Here is a 22,391-nt window from a genome sequence, read left to right as displayed (position 1 = left end):
TATAAAGTATTTCATATTCTCGTTAAGAAGGTGTGTTTGTTCGGGTTTTATTTAAAGTAAGAGACATTTCGATGAACTTTATTTAAAGGGGAAATTTAAGTAACAGATTTGACACCCATCTGTGCAGACATACACGCAACCTTCATATTCATATTTACGGCAAGGGTTGTGATTTTCAATGTTTATCAGGACAGATTAATATCCCTCTGCATAAAAAAACTAAATATATCTGTACTGCCATAGGTTATGTGCGGTATAATCAGTTTTCTTCAGCGTTTTAATCAGAATACGTTTTTAAAGATCTACTCAAACACGCTCCAACCATAGACCGGATATGACGCATGTTCCTCGCGCGCCACCCCGCACATCCGCCGAGCTGTCGCGCGCCGTGGGACACGCGCTACCCTAGCGTCATTCAGGACTTTCTGAATACTTCCTGAAAGAGAGTCTAAACTCGGACAGAGTTGTATAAAAGAACATGCCTTGCCATAACCAACAGGTCGCCCATACCAGCAGTAATTCTGACAATGCCATTATGAAGCAGGTCCGATTTGTAAGTGGTGATAATTCGGACAGTGAGTCCCAGGAGAAGGCGTGTGAGGCCGGACTACCCGGCGAGGTCCAGGTCCAGTTTGGGCCGCAGTTGAGACTCATACCCCTCAATGACCAAGTCCGAGAACTACAGACTATTATAAGGGACAAGTGAGCTGTCTAAAATATATGAAATTATAAATGTTGTTTAAACATGTTGTGATAATTGGCTTTGTAACGTTTCCCTACAGGACGACTAGTAGAGGGGAGTTTGTGTTCTGTGCTGATAGACTGGTAAGCTTGAGCTGAGTGTGCATCATGACATTTGTAGTTAACTAAGAAACCAACTACCTAATACTGGCTTTCATGATTTACCTCAACATTACTGAAAAATTTATGTATTTAAACTTAGCTCCCAATGTACCAGTATTTTGCATAAGAATTGTAACGACACTAATCCAAACTACTTTTAATTTGTTTATAGATTAGACTTGTAGTTGAAGAAGGATTAAATCAGATCCCATATACAGAATGTGTAGTGACCACACCAACAGGTGAGTACATCAACTTCGTAGTTGATTATTCTCCCATGAAAATTGCAGACCTAAATAATCTTTAATAACATGGAATTATAGGTCCACATTGTCTGCAGTGTTGGGTCCTAAGAGTGCAGCTGTAGACTTTTCTACACCTGAACACCATGCACAAGATCTTTAGTGGACTTTCGGTTTCACTCAGTCAGCCTAAGTGAAGGTGGTCATTAGTTCTGATAATGCTCTGATAATGATGCTATGATATGCTATGATAACTTTTAATGTGTACTTGGCTCTATCGCATCATTGAACTTTATTCGTTCATTGTATATATTTTTTATTATTTGAGGCCTGACATTTATAGACCTAAGCTAAAGACATTAATACTACCATATGTTTCCTGAAAACTTGGGTTTGTAATTTCTTTTTTAATTTTCTGAACTGCATTTTCAGAATCATAGATGGGAAATTTTTATTGGAAAGTTTTATTTTCTATCGTAATTTCAGTGTGTCAGAAATTCACATATATTTCATATTTGGTGGCATTGCCTTTTTAATTGCTGATCCTAAATCAGATGCATAGGGTTGTCTTTCATAAACGTATCACAACGCTTTGCCAAAATGTTTCCTCCAGTCCTTCTTGCAGTACTGATGTAAATGATTGAGTCTGCTTGTTCAAGGTTCAGATGACCACTCCAGTATAGGCCTACAAGAAATGAAGAGAATATGCAATAACAATGTTCAACATATGAACGTTTAAGAGTGCATATTAGCTATACAGTTCCCATGTCTTTCTGCTATAACAGGGGCTCTGTTAAAATGCTCACTGAATAAAGAAATAAATTATTTCAGATACTTTTATTAAGCAAATTGCACATGAATACCCAAGAAATTAAAAAGGTTATTTATATTTCAATAAGACAATAAAAAATGTTTAAGTAAAAGGTGAAGCTTAATTTCTCCTGTCCCCTTTAAAATATTTGTGGGCAATACATGGGAAGGGAAAAAAGAGGAAGCAAATGTGAGTCTTCAGCTGTAAGAGTTTAATGAAACAAATAAAAACTAACATAAAAGTGCACTATCAAGAAAAAATGAAAGCCAACATAAGATTGCAATGGTCATGAAAACGAAACAGAACCAGGACAATAACCCATGGCTAGTTGGGCTTAATATTTTCTTCATTGTCTCTTTTGCGATGTGTTATTGTTCGTATCACAGTGGACAATGAAAATACAATTTATCGGTCAGGACTACTCCAATACTTCAGGCTGTTTTGTCAAAACACTGACTGTTTAGGATCAAGATCTGATGTTGACCAAGATTGAACGTTCTGGCTAAAGTCACAAGATGTTGCTTCAGGATTTCTACATAATGCTTTGTCATGATCTGTTTCCTGAATAGCACCAGTCCCCTTTCCAGCAAAATGGTGAAACATCCTGTTGCCACCCCCATGCTTCATAGTTGGGATTGTGTTGTTTGGATTAAAAGTCTTACCACTCTTGTTGTCCATATTTGGCACTGATTCCAACTGAAAATGTAAATTAATCTTATGGTTTAGCAACTTCATTTATGTTCCATCTGACCAAAGAACATTCCTGCATTAAGGAACTATGTCCTATCTTCCCCTGCAAACCTGTGTGGGGTTTTATGCTGATCTTAGAGTAGAGTTTTCTTCACTGTGACTGTAGTTCTCTCCTAAGATTAGATGTAGACACATTGGTATCTTATACTGCATCAGTAGTTCCTTTTTTGTTGTCCTGTGGTTAGGCCTGTCGCGATAATTACATTATCGACTTATCGTACGATAATTTTTTTAACCGCGATCATTTTTGCTGATGTCGATAATTGGCCATTGGGTTTCCGCGCAAAATTGTTTACATGAGAATAATGTAAACACTTAATAACTTCTATAAAATCTGTTTATCGTAGAGAAAAACACTGGGAGAGATACTAACGCAATGGGGTGTTATAGAATTGACAAAATATAATTGCTCAAAAAACGTATTTTATGTGTAATAAAAATTCAAAGTTTCTCGTCCGGCCCGTACACTTACATGGGAATGGGCGGGGTTAAAAGTTGTACTGCAGCCAGCCACTAGAGGGCAGCTGACACACGGAGGCTTCACTTTTCACTCGCGTCGTCCAGTCCACTTATGGCGCATTTCCACTAGGGCCTGCTTGGCGCGGTACGGTTCGATTCGCGACGGTTTGTGAGTGTTTCCATTAGTACCAGTTCCCAGTTAGCCGGCCCCTTCGGGTACTATTTTCGTACCGACTCGCTCGAGGTTCTAACCGTTCCGAAGCGGTACAGTTCTGTGACGTGGAGGAACAGCATGACACTGATTGGCCAGGGAGTGTCGTCACAGGTTGCGTCAGGAGAGCGACTCCTCCGCTATGCTATGGACTCCTCAGCCATTTTTAAAACCCAAGGAGCAAAGTCTGTTCAAACGCCGAGGTACAAACCTTTCTGTTAATAATCAGCGATCAAAAAATCCAGGGCGAACTGGACGGGGCCACTAGAAATGTAAAGGTTTTTAGCGAGGTTTCTGCGCTAATGGCCACTCATGGCTACCAGCGGTCCGCTCAGCAGTGCCGGTCGGCCCAAGCTAAAAAAGCTTAACGCGATTACCGGGCGGTGAAGGACCTTAACGGACGCAGCGGAGCAAACCGCAAAGACTGGAAATGGTTCCAGCAAATGGATGTCATATACCGGCCAGCCAGTAACGGAAAAGAAAACGTGCTGGACAGACACGGCAATGTCGGTGCTGGAGGCCACGGAGAGTGGTGAGTGTATTGTGATTTCAGTTTTACTACTAGGCTCGTAAAAGATGTAATATGAACGTAATATGAACGCATCTATTGTAAACGCAGGAATTTAGAGCTGTGTTTGTAGTTAATGTTACCACCACAGTCACTACTGTACAATAGCTAGCTCTTAGCCTTGCTAGTTGCTAGTTAGCTGTAGCCATAAACAAAGCATGCGCAGCGATGACGTGCTGCACAGTTTGTGCAGTTACGCTATATCGTTGTTGCTTTCACGGGAATGCTTGTGTTTAATATTTGTTATTTTTTACGTTCAAGATTCCCCTTCCACTGACGAGGCGAGCGGAGTTGGCGGAAAGTGTTTCCTTCAACCAGGCTTTCCTCGGGGTGCTTGGCGAACTTGTGAACACCATGCGAGACAGACGCCAGTAAAAGCACACAAAATGTTGCTTGTAGTACTATAAATATTTATTTCATATAAAGCTATACGTTATTTTTAGGTAATTTGCTTTTTGCACTTTTTTAACTATAACTATATTATTTACATATGTTGTACTTTAAATATCTATATTTCATAATAGTTTGATTTCATTTGATTGTATGACTGATGCTTTTTATGCAGGGTGTGTTCAGCCTGTTTGAGTAATACCAAATTATTATCAATAATTAGAGCAACCACATACAATAATAAAGATAAATAAGATACTATAATGGTATGTGTTAAGGGGCATCGACCGGTGTTGTGGTCGCATACAAATGATGTCACGACACTACAACCCGCGCGCCAACAGCGACTCCACCCACATTGTGGTGGTCCACCATTGTAATGGAAACACAACGCGACCGTTCCGTTGCGAATCGATCCGTATCGGACCGTACCGCGCCAAGCAGGCCCTAGTGGAAATGCGCCATTATATATACGGTCTCTGGTTCACACCGAAAGCGATAAAATCGCTCTCCGTCGCCGAGTCGCCAGCATCGCGTTGCGTGGGGGGAGTGTCCAACATCACGCCGGCATGCAACACGTGACAGATATGCAAATCACGTTTTTAAAGCAGGACGCAGTATTTATTTATTTTAATCTATTGATGACAGGACACATGATTATAAAGGAGTGCGTGTATAAAACATATTGTGTGTATAAAACACATATAGTATATAAACCTAAAATGTTTGTAATTTTTTTACTTTTTACCCCAGACCCGAAGACCAAACAGGAATAAAAAAAAATCATAACCAATAATAGGGTATATGCTAATTTATTGCAGATGTTTTTTAATAAATGAACAATATTCCCTCCAAAAATAAACATTTTCTACTGTAAATAAACAGGGACACATCGTAAAGTGCGGGACATCCAGAGACACTATCAATCTCTCCTCCATGTTTCAATCGGAACAAATAATCAGTAGGAACCAAAGTCAGAGGTGCAGTTTCGGAGGAGGGTGCAAACATACTTTCTGATTGGTAGTCGCCGCCGCGCATCACTGCTCATTTGCATAAAGTTGAGCCGAGCTCAACTTGTTCGCGTCGCTCGATTTGCTCACTCTCATTGAAAATGAATGACTTCCGGTCGCCGTGTCGCACCCGTCGCTTTCGGTGTGAACGCACAGTAAAGCCTGGTTTAAGCCTGGTTTATACTTGACGCGTCGCGAGAATTTATAAGGCAGAGATTTAAAATTGACTGTGATAACTGTTATATATGTAATGAACCTGAAACAACAGAACATCTATTTTTTTTTCTGTCAACCTATAAAAATGTTATGGGAATCTCTGCACGATCTCCTAACCACTAACGCCATTAACATAGACCCCTTATCTTCTCATATTGTTTTATATGGATATGTTTCTAAGAATAAAAAAATAGAATATCTTGTGAACAATATGATTATCATCTTGAAATTTTATATACATAAATGCAGATATGGAAACTCTATACCTTTATGGGGGATATTTAAACAGGAACTACAATTTTTGAAACTTTCCTTGGTCAAAATCGATAAACCTCAAACAAAAAAACTCTCCTGTCACCTCTCTTTCTTAATTTAATCCACTCGGGTTGTTATTTATACAAAATGCCCTCTTATATTCGATTTTTCTTTTTTGTGTTATTTCTTTGTTGCTGATGTTCTCTGGTCTCTAAGTTATGTCATGCAAATTATTGTAGACATTTTATTGTTCTTTGTGAAGTATCTGTCATGATCCTTCATCTAATGTGTAATGTAACAGTTTATGTGACCATAAGGGATATTTATTGTACTAATTAATATATCAAGGTACATGTTATAGAGAATGTATGTCACTAAGGGTGATATGTTTTTGTAGATATTGTTTGGATATCGTATGGTATCTTTGAGAATTGTTGTTTGTTACGTAAAAAAAAAAAACTTGACGCGGCACGAGGGTCCGCGCAGTGAAAATGATGTAATCGCTGTGGCTCCAACAAAGTCATGTTTGCAGGGTTCATACACCTTTAAAAGGTGGAATTCAAGCACTTGTATGTCACTTTCAAGGTCCATTTCAATATTTCCCAGCATGTTAAACTTAATTAAGTAAAATATTTATACCTATACTCGAAATGATTCGAAATAATTCGCTTTTTATCACATTATTTAATGGTTGTTTATTTAAAAAACGCCCAATCTTCACGTTCTCTCATGTTTCGTCCTGGAATTACAAGAGGCTCATATTTGTTAACCTAATAAAAGAGAACTGTTCAGTCAGACAGCTATTTAATCCGTGTATCATTCGTTCATTTGATATTCAACTGAAAATCAAAATCGGAAAATCAAAAAAACAATTCATTATTTTGTTTTTCGTTTTGAAAATGAAAACAAAAAAACAAACCAGGCTTGTATTTTTCAGTTTTTTATTTGATTATCCAAACAAAAATAGCTAAATTAAAAATCGGATTCGGAGCCGAACTTCATTTAGATTTTTTAACTTGACCCATTTGTGTGCCCCGGAAGTTACTGATATGTTTATTCTTCGTGGTCTTCGTTTGCACGGGGGTGCACTGCAGTACTGGTTCTACTCTGATTGTAGCCTAGACATTGGAACATGGTCTATATTGGTATAGACAACATGACCGGACTGGAACCACATACTAGTTTAATTAAAGATTTATTTGAAGGTGGTCAGACGCATGCAGAGATTTCGTGCACGTTGCAGCAAATGGGTATTCAGTGATGATAGTGGTCCGGTGTTAATATTTGTCGTGTTTTGTAGTGCTCGTTTACTTTAGTCTCTGCCGTGTTTTCTGTGCCTTGTATTACTTCAGCATTCATACTTATAATATAAACGCGTTTTCCTTTCATAATCGCTGTGGTCCTTTATATTCCTTCGTGAGTGTTTCTGTGAAGTGTGTTCTCGGTATGCCTCGTAAGTCGCGCACTCTCCGTGTGGGCGCGGTTCACTTAGAGGTAGGGTGACCAGATGTCCTCTTTTTCCCGGACATGTCCTACTTTTGAGACCTAAAAAATGTCCGGGGGGAATTTCAAAATCGTCCTAGTTCTGTATGCTACACAGTCATGGGGAAGAAAAACAAGTAGTTTTATATTAAGTGCATCCTAAACAACAACCTACAACTCTTACATGGGTATTTACATGTGCTGTTCATAAAATAAGAATATTATGAAAAGCTATTGAAATAATTAGATAAAAACTCACCATAACTATTAGGTAAGAGTTAGAAATACCCATATCTGAGTTGTAGGTTGCTGGTCATCATGGGCTTAATGTAATACAACTTGTTTGGTGCTGTTCTGATGGACCGTTTAAAAGCTATTGAAATTAAAAGATAAAAACTCACCACCACTATTAAGTAAGAGGTAGAAATACCCATATCTGACTTATAGGTTGTTGCTTAGGATTGCACTTAATATATAAGAGCTTGTTTTATGATCTTATGATGCACCATTTAAAAGCTATTGACATAATTAGACAAAAACTGACCACCACAAATTGGTGCAAGGTAGAAATACCCATATAAATTTGCCATATTTTGACAATTGTGATTTTTTTTCACCGCGATCGAAATTTGTCCTCCACTTTTTACCCATCTGTGCAGTTAGAACACACACAAACACACTAGTGATTACTAGGGGGCTGTGGTGCACACGTGCCCAGAGCAGTGGGCAGCCCTGTGCCCGGGGAGCAGTTGGGGTTAGGTGCCTTGCTCAAGAGCACCTCAGTCATGGCCTCAAGCCTGGGAATCAAACCCACGACCCTCCGGTCACAAGACCAGTTCCCTACAATCAGATCATGACTGCCCGTTGAATTACAAGTTGTATTACACAAAGTGCATCCTAAATAACAACTATATAAAAGTTGTAGATTGGTATTTAGGATGCACTTTGTGTAATACAACTTGTTTGGTGGTCTTATGATGGACCATTGAAAAGATATTGAAATTATTGAAGAAAAAAAAAAACCAGAGTGCCCAGTGCTCTGGGGCCTTTACTACCACCACTTGCGTCCGTGTTAACCGTGTTAATGTAAATTGCAGACAGTGCCTTAGACGTTGTAGCGGTCACAATAGTACATTTTAAATAAAATGTTGTATACAACTTAAATATGTATATTCCTGGCGTAAACAAAGTTGTAGGTATTTATTTTGTTTGCCAGAAATGAGAATTTGCACATTTTGGCACTTATTATTGAAGAAAGAATTCCGAATATGCGAACGTGAAACCAACTTTACCGCAGTCAAACGAAGACCGCGAAGAACAACTTCCGGGGCACACAAATGGGTCGAGTTAAAAAATCAAAATCAAGTTCGGCTCCGAATCCGATTTTTAATTTAGCTATTTTTGTTTGGATCATCAAATAAAAAACTGAAAAATACAAGCCTGGTTTGTTTTTTTGTTTTTATATTCAAAACGAAAAACAAAATAATGAATGGTTTTTTGATTTTCCGATTTTGATTTTCAGTTGAATATCAAATGAACGAATGATACACGGATTCTATTTGTTGTGAAACGAAGTAGTTACAATTTCAACTTAGCCTAAATTCCAGCACTTTTCAAACCTGAAACACACTAAAACACAAGGCAACATTAAAATTGGTCAGGAAATGTTCATTCCCCTGTTTTGAGGGGTGTTTTTACCACAGATCGTTTCGGACAAAACACCTATTGTTTCGGAGAACACTGCAGTGACGCTCGCGAAAGTATAAACGCCATCACCATTCGCGCAGGGTCACGCGAGGTGGGTGGAGTCACGTGCTACGGTCACTCGCTAAAGTATAAACCAGGCTTTATACTTTCGCGAGTGACTGTAGCTCCAGACTATTCTCCGTCCTGGCTCCAAGATGGTGGAACGATCTTCCATTAGCTGCTTGGACTGCAGAGTCTATTGCTATCTTCAAGCGTAGACTGAAGACTCACCTGTTTGTTGAGTTCTTATCAGAGCACTAACTCAGCTGATACCACTTGCCGTGTTCTTAAATTGTATGTCTGTCTATGGTTATTTGTGCTTCTTGGCAAATGCCTAACTTGCAAATCACTAGGTAATGATATTGACTCCTGTAGTTTAGTAGTAGTCTGACTCAATGGTGTCTTGAATTCTGGCCTATCTGTACTATTTCCTAGGATGTATTCTGTGATCAGAAGCAAAGCACTTTGTAAGTCGCTCTGGATAAGAGCGTCTGCTAAATGCCCTAAATGTAAATGTAAATGTAGCGCGTGACTCCGCCCACCTCACGCGACCCTGCGCGAACGGTGGAGGCGTTTATACTTTCGCGAGCGTCACTGCAGTGTTCTCCGAAACAATAGGTGTTTTGTCCGAAACGATCTGTGGTAAAAACACCCCTCAAAACAGGGGAATGAACATTTCCTGACCAATTTTAATGTTGCCTTGTGTTTTAGTGTGTTTCAGGGTGACAGTGGCGAGGAAAAACTCCCTATGATGGTGGGGAATAGGAAGAAACCTCGGGAGAATCAAGACTCAAAAGGGAACCCATCCTCCATTGGGCGGCCCGTTAACACACAAATACACAAGTCACACACAATTCACACAATCAGACTAGGTAAAAGGTAGAATTGAAAGTTCTGGGTTTTGATATTGTCACTGTAAATGTCTGTTGATGAACGCCAGGCTTTCAATCCGTGTCGGAGCAGTGATGCTGGTATTGTAGGCTCCGACTGCAGTGTTACTCCCCAGGTGAACCCCGGCATCAGCACATCCACCGGCAGCCAGACCATCCCCCAGGTGCCTGCAGGTGCCTGTATCCAATCGTCTTGGGTGGAGGCATGAAAGAAGATAGACAATACAGACTGAGTGGACATCAATTTAAACCACCATTGATTTAAATGTACATAGCTCACGTGCCAGTGATGAGCATGTGGCTCCGGCAGACTAATCTATAGCAGCATAACTAAAGGGAGGGGTTCAGAGGTGACCACAGGCATGAGGGTCACTGAGACATTGCTTTCCAGTCAAGTCATAGTCACAAATAGAGTGATGCCAAGACACAGCTGGATGACAGCATCAACATCTCAGATCACCAGAAATCTCAATGTCTGGGGGCCCCCAAGCCCCTACACCCCCCATACTCAAATATCTATTTCTGGCCCGCGAGCTGTTTTGAAAAGTGTTTTTTTTTTTTTTTTTTAGGAATCTTTTTTTTCAATCTGCTCTTATTTTGAAATTGCGCACCGCGATCTCAAGACGATGCCGGGGATTGCCTTTATGGCAACAACAAACAGGTAGCAGACGCCCAAATGCGTTCACCCCCCCCCCCCCCCCCCCCCCCAATGCGTCGACAGTTTACGTTCGCTAAACCCCCCGTAACCGGCCCCCTCAGTGATTGAAAAAATAAAATGTGGCCCGTCATCATTTCTATTTGAGTACCCCTGCCCTACACCTTAAAAGGGGAATATTAGCTGAAGGCTTGATTAAATAGGTGGGTCTTAAGTCTAGATTTAAAGATTGGAACTGTGTCAGAATCTCGGATTGGAGCTGGAAGGCTATTCCATAATTGAGGGGCTTTAAAGGAGAAAGCTCTGCCTCCGGCTGTAGTCTTACAAATTTTTGGAACTAGGAGAAATCCAGCATTTTGGGAGCGCAAAGGGCGAGATGGGTTGTAGTAAGCAATGAGTTCACTCAGATATTGTGGGGCAAGACCATTTAACGCCTTATAGGTTAACAGAAGAATTTTAAATTTAATGCGATATTTTATCGGAAGCCAGTGTAATGCGGCGAGAGTGGGACTAATATGATTGAATTTCCTAGCCTTTGTTATGACTCTAGCTGCAGCATTTTGTACAAGTTGTAGCTTCTTTATGGACTGTTTAGAGCATCCAATTAGAAGACCATTACAGTAGTCCAATCTCGACGAGACAAAAGCATGGACCAGTTTCTCTGCGTCAGCTAATGAAAGTAAGTGTCTCAGCTTGGCGATATTACGTAAATGGAAAAAGGCAGCCTTAGTGACATTGCATACATGTCTGTCAAATGAAAGATCAGAATCAATAGTGACACCTAAACTTTTTGCAGTAGATTTAGGTGTTACTGAAAAACCATCTAGGGTAAGGGGAATATCAGCCCAATTGCTTCTAGCAGCTTTAGGCCCAAGAATCAGCATCTCAGTCTTGTCAGAATTTAGTTGAAGAAAATGAGATGCCATCCAGTTTTTAATGTCCTGGACGCAGTTCTCAATCTTGAGAGTTGTAGTGATATCATCTGCATTAGAAGATATATACAACTGAGTATCATCTGCGTAGCAATGGAAGCTAATACCATGCCTACGAATGATAGTGCCCAGTGGTAGCATATATAATGAGAATAATATGATGCCCAGTACAGATCCTTGTGGGACACCATACTTTACTCTAGAATGCTCTGAATGCATTCGTTATTTACTAGTACAAATTGGTAACGATCTGTCAGGTAGGACCTGAACCAGGAGAGTGCTTGACCTCTTATGCCAATGAGTGTCTCCAGCCTAGTAAGTAGAATATTATGGTCAATGGTGTCAAAAGCAGCACTGAGGTCTAGCAGTATGAGAAAAGAAATGTGTCCTTTATCAGAGGATATTAAGAGATCGTTCAATACTTTAGTCAGTGCCGTTTCAGTGCTGTGATGAGCTCTAAATCCAGACTGAAATAACTCTGACATGTTCTGTCTGTAAGAAGGAAGAGAGTTAAGAAGAAACTACTTTCTCTAAAATTTTGGATATGAATGACAGATTAGAAATTGGCCTATAGTTGGACAGTTCCTGGGGGTTAAGACCAGGTTTTTTAATTAGTGGCTTGATGACTGCAAGTTCAGAGAATAGTTTATTGTAGTAAGCAACGGTTCTACATTGCTATGCAGTGATTCTTTAAGTAGATGGGTTGGTACAGCATCTAGTATGCATGTGGAGGGTTTAGCAGATTTCACCAGTGAAATAAGCTCCTCACGACCAATTGGGGAGAAGGACTCTAACAGGGCATCAGAGCTGACCAGACAGCTGTCAATGTGCATTGGCATGTTGACAGGCTCTGAGATAGCACTACTAATTTTTTCCCTAATTTTATCAATCTTATCATTAAAGAACTTCATAAAATTGTTACTGCTACACTCTAGTGGAAATAGAGAATTGATTTGTTCGTGACTCCTCGTAAGGCTGGAAACAGTTTTAAAAAGGAGTCCTGAATTGTTTTTATGTTTTTCTATTAAGGCCGATAAGTATAAGGACTTTGCCGTATGGAGGGCATGCTTATATTCAATAAGGCTGCTTTTCCATGATAGTCTATACACTTCTAACTTCAAATTTCGCCATTTACACTCCAGGATCCGCGTGGCTCGTTTGAGACTACGCGTGTGCTCATTATACCATGGCGCTATTTTTCTCTCAGTGGTTCTCTTATATCATAATGGCGCAACCTTGTCTAAAGCTGTACGAAGGGAAGTCTCGACGTGCTCGGTGAAACGCTCTAGTCCTTCTGGAGCTACAGGTGGATCAGTGTTTGTCAGACCTGGTAAAATATCAGTGAACGCTGCTATGGTGCTGGGTGTTATAGTTCATTTAATTTGGTAGCGGGGTGGCCGATGAATACAGTCAGTTAAACACAACTCGTACGTTATGAGGCTGTGGTCAGAAACAGCCTCACTCTGAGGAAGAATTACTAAATTACTAATGACAAGACCAAGTCTAAAGTATGACTACAGTTATGCGTAGGACCCACCACATTCTGAGTGATACCCATTGAATACCCAGTGATACCCGTTTTCACCTCTCAGGGTTTGCTGGAGTTATCAGTCAGGACTACTCTAATACCTTAGGCTGTTTTATCTCATAGCATCAAGGGAACTAGCACTGGTTCGAAGGGAAGGCCCTTAAATAAAGCAACAGGTTCATTCAAAGTTCCTAATTATGAATAAAAGGCCAATCACTTCTGAAAGTCATATACAATTCTAGTGTTTTCCAGGCTTTAATGAGACAGTCAACTTGGTGTATGTAAACCACTGACCTATTGGAAACCTATTATAATGTTTTTAAAAGTGATTTTAATCTAAACTAAATCTGTATCTAATCAGCTGTTTTACAGAACCTCTTGCTGTTGTAATTGTGCACAGAGTAATATGTCGAATATCCTGTGCCAAACTCCCGTAGTTTTACGTAGAGCCCATCTCACTTCACAGTAGACACCACAACCTTCAAGCTTTTCACAGCTGACATCAGCTGGGCGTCTCCTTTCAGAATTAAGCACACATCTCCAGAAGTTTCAGAAGCTCTGGCATCCCAGACCGACCCCCCTCCAAGCATTCGTTTAAACCAACCACATTCGGAACCTGTCCCTGGGGAATAATGCCACACCTAATAAACCTGGCCCCATTCATGTGTGAACAGTGCCACCACTATAGGCTTTATGCAATATAACATCACACACTGAGTAAATCACCCATATTTATTCACTGCTGTGCCCCCACACAGTCTAATCACTTCCTTACTCATAAAATCCATATTGTCCTCCCCAGCGACTTAAGGCCATACCCGGCTCAAATAACACCATCGATGTGTACTGTGTGCCAGTGGTTCCATATGGATTTTACCTTCTAATCCACCAAGCATTCCCTAGCAGAACAGATCCATAACAGCCTGCCCAGTCCTAGATTTAATCTTAATCCTTGTCCGCCTAAGATGATCATTTATCTTCTGGATACACGGCGCAGTAGTTGCCAGCATGACCATGTCATCTATGTATGACGTGACTGGAATGAACCAGGCACCTTGCTGCTGCTGTCTCCACCTTCAGCCCACTCTCTACACCACTCCGCCTAATTATCACCTCCATCACCAACATATTGTCCTGTATTAACCTGAATATCTTCAAAATAATCCTTAACCAGCCTGCTAATCCTATCCGGCCCCTGGAAGAACCCCAACGCCTTCCATAAGAGATTATGCATTACCGAGCCAAATGCATTAGCCAAATCTTGGGAAACCACATGTAGGTCGCTACACTTCTTGTTCACTGTCTGAATCATACTGCTATGCTACAAGAACCTTCAAAGCATAAAGTCCCTGCCTTTTGCATTCATGTATCAATTAACTTATTTACTTTTAAATATGCAGCCAGTCTCTGTACAGTTACACTAAAGGTGAGGGTAAAATCTTGCTCTTCATAATAAGTAGGATTATAGGCTAAAACTATTCAATGTGAACAAAGTAGAAACTGGTTGACTTTCTAGAAGAAATTGATCAGTAACATGAAATGTGTGGAGTTGTGAAATACTGAGTTTGAATTTGTTGCATTCATTCTAAAGGGTTGTGTGTATCTGCAACAAATAGATGTACATTAAGCTTGAAGCATCAGCTGTAATGTTCACTATTCACACATAACTGCTTTGTTGTCTTGCAGGACACAAGTATGAAGGAGTCAAGTTTGAGAGAGGAAACTGTGGCGTCAGCATAATGACCAGTGGTCAGTCATGTTTCCTGGGATATAAGCTATAGTTCATCAGACAAACACAAGATACCTGAGTTGCAGGTAGACAGTTTCTGTGTTTGTGAATCCTCAGGTGAGGCGATGGAGCAGGGCCTGAGAGACTGCTGTCGCTCCATCCGCATCGGCAAGATCCTCATTCAGTGTGATGAGGAGACACTGAAAGCCAAAGTCTACTATGCAAAGTTTCCCCCAGATGTTTACAGACGCAAAATCCTGCTCATGTATCCTATCTTGAGTAAGCTGCTGGGTGAAAATCCTGTGGACATTTCTCCAAAAAACTCCAAGAACTTTCAAAGTTCCTAAAAAAAAAAAAAAAAAAAAATCATACTATTCATACCATTATGAATGGGATGAAGAACACAGGTTAAGGGGGTTTTGTCTCATTTGATACCGGATGAAAATTTTACATTATTTTGAGAGGGTAATTTTCCATACAGATTTAACAAGGTAATTCACCAGCTTTCACAATTTGTGGTGATCCACTACTGCTAAAATCCAGTGAATTGTACATGCATACCTGCACCTGCCTCACCGCCTTCTGCTAAGACGTAAATCCCAGAGCGTCCACCTTTGCCACTCTGCTGACCTTTTACTTCTTGGTCCACATTTCTGGCTCATTCAGCCACCGTTCAGCCACTGAGGGTAATTACAGCTCTCACAGGGAAATTATACAGCGCCTGCCAGTTAGCTACCAAGTGCTGAATAGCACAAGGATGGGCCCTCAAAATAGCACAGTAATGGGTAGTTTACGCCCGCCGTTAATACACTTAACCATTGTGTGATGGTTGAAGCCAATCGGCACTGTACACAATGTCTTCATCGGTGCTCTTCAAAAACATTCATTCGTTCCCAGAGAGGGTGGAAGAGGTTAGGACCATGGCATGATGTGTTTACTGTGCACTCATTGTCCTTGTGCCAGTGTGAGAGACAAAATAAAGATAACTCTATTTAAGAGAGACACACAGAGTGTTTAGACCCTACTTTACTATTCATTTATGAGGGGAACTCTAAACCTTTATTTATGGTAGGGACATCAAACTACAACTCGTGACCCTGAATTGGATTAAGCACTTTAGAATATGAATGAATGAGCCTGAATCTACTATGCTGTCACATTTAGGTAAAGGGTACAGCAGTGTTTATGAGGTGCATCATGTTTCAGTGTTGCTGAAAAAGACAAATTAAGTGAAACAAGACACTTGCCATTTGAAATCTGAAAAGCACATTGCAAGCTGATTTGTGAATGATGATAGCATGACTTCCCTGTGTTGTGAACGCTGCAGGTAGTGGGAGCACTGTAGTGGAAGCAATCCGAGTGCTGATCGAACACGGCGTCCACACCTCACACATCATACTGCTCAGCCTCTTTTCTACCCCTCATGGTAAGAACGTGAACAGTGAGCACAAACTCATTTGAAACACTAAAATTTAAAGTGAATTTTACAAATTTGCTTCAACGTGTCCTTTATAGGGATTAAGTCCATTGTTGAAGAGTTTCCAGACATCACAATACTGACCACTGAGGTCCATCCTATAGCTCCCTGCCACTTTGGACAGAGGTACTTTGGGACAGACTGATAGGGTTTTTTGTTTTTTTGCTTCTTAGAGCTATTAGACATTTGATAAGTTGGTGAAATGGTTTATTAAGTTTGAAGTGCCTAATTATGCCTGTTAACAAGTGCTTTGCAGTTCTGTGTCAATTATGTTTATTTATTTATGTGAAAGTATATTTAAGGCACAGCCATTTTCTGGTTTGCTGATGTTCTGGGGAGTTTTCAGTGATAACCACATCACTAATAGCCACCTTGGGCTGGTTTAGAAACTCAACTCGCTAGACGGTCACCTAGTTACATGCAATCTGGTGCCAAATCAAAATACCCATGTGGAAGCTCCCAGTGACTAGTGACATGATACCACATGGCCATGGTGTGTTGCCACCCAGAAGGGTTTACTGGTTTCTTAACTAGTCATAAATGTGGTCATGAGAGCTGGAAAAAAACAGATTTACATCAGTGATTCTAAGACAGTAATCCTTGAGTTTGGTACCCAGAGACACTCGCATAAATAGGACTGCTGATACTAGACACACACTTACATATTTTAATATGGAGTCGGTTTATCATATAACTCTCAAAGACATTTGGGTCAAAGGGTGTTTTATTCATTATTTTTAACCTTTGAATGACTTTTGTTAAAACCTTTCATATGCAGTGATTTTGAAGAATGCATAATTTGTACCATTTAAAACATTTGTTAACGTAATGTTTATGGTATGAATAGAGTTTTCAAAAACAATATTACAATAAGAGGATCACATTGCATATATACAGGCAGGCATAAACACATTTACATAACATGAAAACAAGAATTGAGTTCAAAATGTAATGACAATGACATGAACATTACAGCAAGTTTTATCCTTGAATTACATTTGAACAGTGCAAGATGAGGTCTTTAGTTGGAAAAACTAAAATAATAAAGGTGTCTGTTACAGCAGTACATACACCACAGTACCTTGTGTTTGACACGTGGAGCACACATTTCATGCCCCAACAGACAAGACGTTCCTTCATTAGACAATGTGTTGTGTTAACACACCAGAATGCAGGGGTACAGCCCACTAGAACTGGGATGAAGAACACAACTAGGCTTTGCTGCAAAAACACTGGTTACAGTTTATTAGGACACTCTTGACATATTCTAAAGTGATTGACTGGAAGATATTAAGTCAGATTTGTGAATGACTGTTAATAACTGATAAATAATTACAATAATTATTGATAAAGATAATACTTAACCTCTCCCCACCAAGGAAAAATCAAAAATAAACATGAATCAAAAAAATATACATTTGCATTTCATTGCATACACATGAAGAAAACACCCGTTTCTTTATATTAACATAAGACAATACCACTTTTAACATTTACTTAAAATAAAAAAAAAAAGTAAAGTTTGCTGCCCCACTGTGTGTTTACAGCAAAGCAGTCACAGTTTAACATTGTTAAGGCTTGGAGAAAAAACAACACGATCTTAGTGGAGTTACTCTGCGTGTGATCAGCAGATGCACAGCATTCATCTTCTTAAGGAAAGGAACAGAAGTATCTAGACTGACTGGTCTCAAAATGGTGGCCACCCTCTTCTGTAGGTCCAGCCGAATCATACATAAACGCATGGTCACCAGCAGCCACCGACACATTTTATATTCAAGGACAGTTTCTGCAAGTGACCAAGAAAGTAACCAAGTGCAGTCCTCTAGGGACATGTAGTGATTGGCCTTGACGTTTCTTTTAAGGGTTTTTTGGGAATGGATGTCATGGGTGATAAATAATAATACATCCAGGACAGATCATTTAAAAATAAAAACAGGGACATGTCCACTCAATGGTTAATCCATCTGTTTGGCTTTCTGTGGACATGATTTTCTGGAATCTTCCAGGGTTTGGAATGCAGTCTCTGTATCAATGTTTGGTGCTTGTCTTCAATTGCTGATTAAAGTTCATGCTTAAAGCAGCTGAAAGTGCTCCTCTGGTCAATATCAAAAATAAAGTCACAATACGTTTACCCATCACATGCTCATCACAATATCAAACCTTGATCAAAAATAAAAGATAATACCTACCAAAATGTATCTCCTCCATAAACTATGATTCTATTACTATATTGACTGATGGATCATTATTCCCTTCACCATCTGGAAAAAAGTTATTCCAAGGAGGAATGTAAGAGGAATACAAACATTGACCATTGACTGCAACCACTGGTATTTCACATGGATATTATGATGCATAACTTGATTAATGTCTACAGATTTGCAAAAATTTGAAAAATAAATACTCAATTCTAGAGATACTTGTGCAATTCTAGAGATGTCTTACATTCCATGCATCATATCTCACAATTATATCCCATTCTATCTATATGTGCAACATAATGGCATTCCAGATAGCAGCCATTTGTTTAGATTTGAGAGAGAGACACAGAGAGACAAAATGAGAAGAGGGCTATGCAGCTGCTATTGATTACATCTTGGTCAGCGGCTGTAACTGAGCTCCCTTTTAATGTAGACTCACCTGTGGTGTCCTCATCTGATCCTCCTCCATCCCTCCATCTCTCCTCACTGCCCAGTAAAGGGTTCTGAGATTCACTCAGCGTCCTCAGAGGGAAACAGTGGCCATCGCCCAGACTAAGAACACAGGCACACACACCATTGCAACATTAGCAGCATACATGCTCATGTAACTTTCTGGGATGCTGTCATAATGTAGCATGTCTGCAACAGAGTTCATATATAACAACTGTTGTAAAAAAAAAAAAAAAAAAAAAAAAAAAAAAAATGTAAAAAGCGCTATATAAATAAAATTTGATTGATTGATATATAGAAATTCAAATGGGAAATGCAAGTTACATACATAATCCAATATATGAAAATGCCTGTTGCTAAGTGTTGTCAAATACATGATTGTTTAAATCTGTATCTGCTAATGAGGACAGTTGTAGCACTAAGGTGCAGTTTATTCACCTGGTGAACACTGGGAAAAGCCAAAGCTTCCGGTCCTCCCCAAAGACCTGGAGAAGGTTCCTGCGGAAGCCGACATTAAATCCATTCCTGTCAGGACCGTTCTGGAACACTGGTGCAGAGAAAGCCTCTTGGGGGGGGGGGGGGGGGGGATTAGAAGGAAATATCAATAAAAGGACAAGCCAAAAAGTCCAGTCTTTGTATGTGTTTAAGCTTGTTGAAGTCATCGCTAGTTTTTAGAACCACAATTTATGGACAAAGACATACATGACCCCCGTTTACATTCTTTTAGTAGGACACCATGAAGTTAACAATGAGTAACAGACACCATCATGTTTGAGTGGCTAATAGGAACAGTGAAGGGAATATGAAGTAGTTATTTACCCAGCGTGGACCTGTTCTTCGCCACCAGCCAGCAGTGGTAGCCAAAAAGGAATGTGAGGCTGACAAAGAACATGAGAGCCACAAAGAGAAGGAACAGCACATGGAACTTCGCACGGCTGTTCGGAAGCTCCTCCTGCAAAAGAGAAAAGGTGGCAGGAACTGAGAGAAGTTGCAAGAGCATTCCTCCTCCACTGCTACTTGTGAGTCGCTTTCATCTAGATTTTTGCAATACAATTGCAATATAGTTGCAAATTTGCAATTATGCTTTAGCCACTAGAGGAAAGTGTCATGGCAAAGGTCAGTTTATTTTAGAAACAATAACACTCACCATCCAGAACTTGAGAAAATACTGGAACACTGTTGAAGCAATGAAGACACAGTACAGAATAGAGTAAGACAGGAAGAGCAGGAAGAACTTGTAGTTTGAGAATCCAACACAGTTGTTCACCCTGAGAAGCAGAGAGAGCAAAATACAGGTAGGCAAACCTTAAATGACAGGAAACGCAGTGCTTATTGTTCTTAGATCCTATGCCTTTGAGAGCTAACAGCATGATAAATAAAGAGCGTCCACTCACCACGGACAATGATGATCCATTTTCAGGACACACCTACAAGTAAAGGAACAGGTAATTAAATTGAACACAATTAAGATATCTGCCCAGATAACATCAAGTTCCTGGCCAACAGCACCTTCTAACTATTACATGAGTCTCACAGATGGCGATCCGCTTTCCAGAGCCATTGAGAATGAATGGGATGAGGAAGATGCAAATGTAAAGGAGACTTACGTTTCACAGACCGAGCAGTGGTGACAGCGATCTGGTTTTATCAACTGACAGTGATCACAGAACCTGATAGCTAGACACACACCACACACACACACACACCACAGAGTCAGTATTTGAATTCAGTCCCACTTTAGTTTCCATTTACTGTTTCAAAACGAAACATCACAAGCTGACAGTTTATACTGTTGTGACTCAGTAACACAAATTGACTATTATGTGCAATCAGCCAAAATGCACAGGCTATTCAACACTGCAGCTCCAGTGCAGAGAGTATAAATAAAGAGAACGGCACAGCTATGAGAAACACTGCATAACAACACCTGATCTAGCTTTCAATCAAATGCAAATTTAAGTAAATAAAAGAGAAGCCACTGCAGTAGTTGAAATGAAGAATGATGTTCAAATGCTTGGGAAACTCAGAACAAGGGCTTGGTGCATCACCTCCAGACTGAGCCCGGGTGAAAATCGGAAGTTTTTTAGCTATGTGTATCAGGATCTGCTTCTGCACATCTGGCCTCTCCTCCATCTCGTATCGTTCCTTATCACTGTAGGAGAGCTGGAACTGGTACAAAAATAAAAGTACTTTAGTTCTAGTTTTAATTGACATTACATGAGGATGAAAGGAAAACTCGATCTTTGCAACCTAATTTCATAAACAAAAAAATAAATAAAATAAAAAAGACTATGATACCCACCTTTTTGGTTGGAGTGGAAGGTGGAGTGAAGATGGCCTTCCAGTAGGTCCAGCAGAACATCACAAAGCATACGTGGAACACCAAAAGGTATGCGACTACAGAGAAACCACATTACTTTAATTCATTAACGTGATAGTGGTAAGACAGTACTGGCCATGATCTGATAGTTTCTGGTGTAATTAAAGCATGATCTATTCTTCTACTTGGAATATTTCTCATCAAAGGTGTCAGAATCATGTAATTAAGAGTTTGTACGCTGTATTTTAAGGGGTACAGGATCTTACCTTTCTCCAGTGTATTTCGGAGAGTGACTGCAACACAAACATAAGTAATGTGAGCCACCACTAATCAATGGGCCTACACACACAGTAGAGAAAACCTGTTTACTTGTGTTTATTTAACCATGTCGAGCTGTCACAGATGTTCGCAACTTCAATTCATTGGATTGCAGCAGTGAATAAACTGGTAGTCGTCATTCATGTCATGTAACGTTGGAAAACGCAGAGTTCCTCTAACTAAAACAGAGCTAAAGAACTTAAAATACTCCGGACTTCAGCTTGTTAACGCCTTCAACTATGTGTGACGGGTACCGGGCGAAGTCTGGTTTAAAGGTCCGGGAGAAGCGCTTCCTCATACGAGCAACCCCGGACACAACAGCGCTAACGGTAGTGCCACACAGCTGGGGGCTAGCGGCTAACGGGCTAACTAGCTAACAGGATACGGCTAGCGGGCTAACTGGATACTGCTAACGGCTAGCGGCTAACGGGCTAACTGGATACTGCTAACGGCCCACACAAAATTATTAGCTAGCTAGCAAGTTAGCCAAATTGTTTTCTGAATGAGAACAAATAGTACTCACAAAAACAAAGCTCAAACACATAGGCGTAATACGACCAGAGGACCACACATGAAATAATGACGACCGGGATCCAAGAGAAGATCCTCTGACAGCACTTTAGTCCTCTAGAGAGAGCCATGTTCAACCAGCCCTGCTGTCATCTTCTCTGGCATCTACTAATAAACCCTCGAAACCCAAACGAGATCTGCGTTTGATTGATCGACCCTGTAAGTGGAGGGAGAGTGAGGTTGACCGACTGGACCAGTACGGTCCCTCTGGACTGAACCCGAGTACGGTCCCTCTGGACTGAACCAGTACGGTCCCTCTGGACCGGACCAGTACGGTCCCTCTGGACTGAACCCGAGTACGGTCCCTCTGGACTGGACCAGTACGGTCCCTCTGGACT

The 22,391-nt window shown here is 40.4% G+C and overlaps 2 protein-coding genes across 3 annotated transcripts; one reads left to right on the top strand and one right to left on the bottom strand.

Annotated features, from left to right (window-relative positions):
- The first annotated feature begins 22 nt into the window (after positions 1-22).
- LOC143527530 (uracil phosphoribosyltransferase homolog) lies at positions 23-17,769 on the top strand. 2 transcript variants are annotated; one of them, XM_077022811.1, is made up of 7 exons: positions 23-697; positions 784-825; positions 1,016-1,085; positions 14,675-14,737; positions 14,835-14,996; positions 16,045-16,143; positions 16,233-17,769. In XM_077022811.1, exons 1-7 carry the CDS (start codon positions 479-481, stop codon positions 16,337-16,339), a joined length of 762 nt encoding a protein of 253 aa, XP_076878926.1. In that variant the 5' UTR covers positions 23-478; the 3' UTR covers positions 16,340-17,769. The 2 variants fall into 2 exon arrangements, with proteins under 2 accessions (XP_076878926.1, XP_076878925.1); XM_077022810.1 differs by having other exon boundaries at positions 23-702; positions 783-825.
- On the bottom strand, positions 16,990-22,264 carry zdhhc15b (zDHHC palmitoyltransferase 15b). The gene is made up of 12 exons (XM_077022809.1): positions 22,007-22,264; positions 21,432-21,458; positions 21,148-21,242; positions 20,894-21,014; positions 20,453-20,522; positions 20,240-20,272; positions 19,993-20,113; positions 19,665-19,797; positions 19,284-19,410; positions 18,835-18,947; positions 18,384-18,455; positions 16,990-18,289 (listed from the first exon to the last, which is right to left on the bottom strand). The coding sequence occupies exons 1-11, from the start codon at positions 22,122-22,124 to the stop codon at positions 18,406-18,408; spliced, it is 1,008 nt and encodes a 335-aa protein (XP_076878924.1). The 5' UTR covers positions 22,125-22,264; the 3' UTR covers positions 16,990-18,289; positions 18,384-18,405.
- Between the last annotated feature and the right edge of the window lie 127 nt (positions 22,265-22,391).

The sequence above is a fragment of the Brachyhypopomus gauderio genome, chromosome 11 (genome assembly GCF_052324685.1).
Source record: "Brachyhypopomus gauderio isolate BG-103 chromosome 11, BGAUD_0.2, whole genome shotgun sequence".
Lineage (NCBI taxonomy): Eukaryota > Metazoa > Chordata > Actinopteri > Gymnotiformes > Hypopomidae > Brachyhypopomus > Brachyhypopomus gauderio.
Note: the sequence above shows the minus strand (reverse complement) of the source record. Positions and strands in the feature narration are given on the sequence as shown.

Excerpts from the sequence above, each read along its gene's own strand:
- LOC143527530 (XM_077022810.1), top strand. The coding sequence starts at position 479 with ATGCCTTGCCATAACCAACAGGTCGCCCATACCAGCAGTAATTCTGAC. Across the intron at positions 703-782 it reads CAGACTATTATAAGGGACAA|GACGACTAGTAGAGGGGAGT; the intron begins GTGAGCTGTCTA and ends GTTTCCCTACAG. Across the intron at positions 826-1,015 it reads TGTTCTGTGCTGATAGACTG|ATTAGACTTGTAGTTGAAGA; the intron begins GTAAGCTTGAGC and ends ATTTGTTTATAG.
- zdhhc15b (XM_077022809.1), bottom strand. The coding sequence starts at position 22,124 with ATGGCTCTCTCTAGAGGACTAAAGTGCTGTCAGAGGATCTTCTCTTGG. Across the intron at positions 21,459-22,006 it reads TGTGTTTGAGCTTTGTTTTT|TCACTCTCCGAAATACACTG; the intron begins GTGAGTACTATT and ends TTTGTGTTGCAG. Across the intron at positions 18,948-19,283 it reads CTTTTCCCAGTGTTCACCAG|TCTGGGCGATGGCCACTGTT; the intron begins GTGAATAAACTG and ends CTGTGTTCTTAG.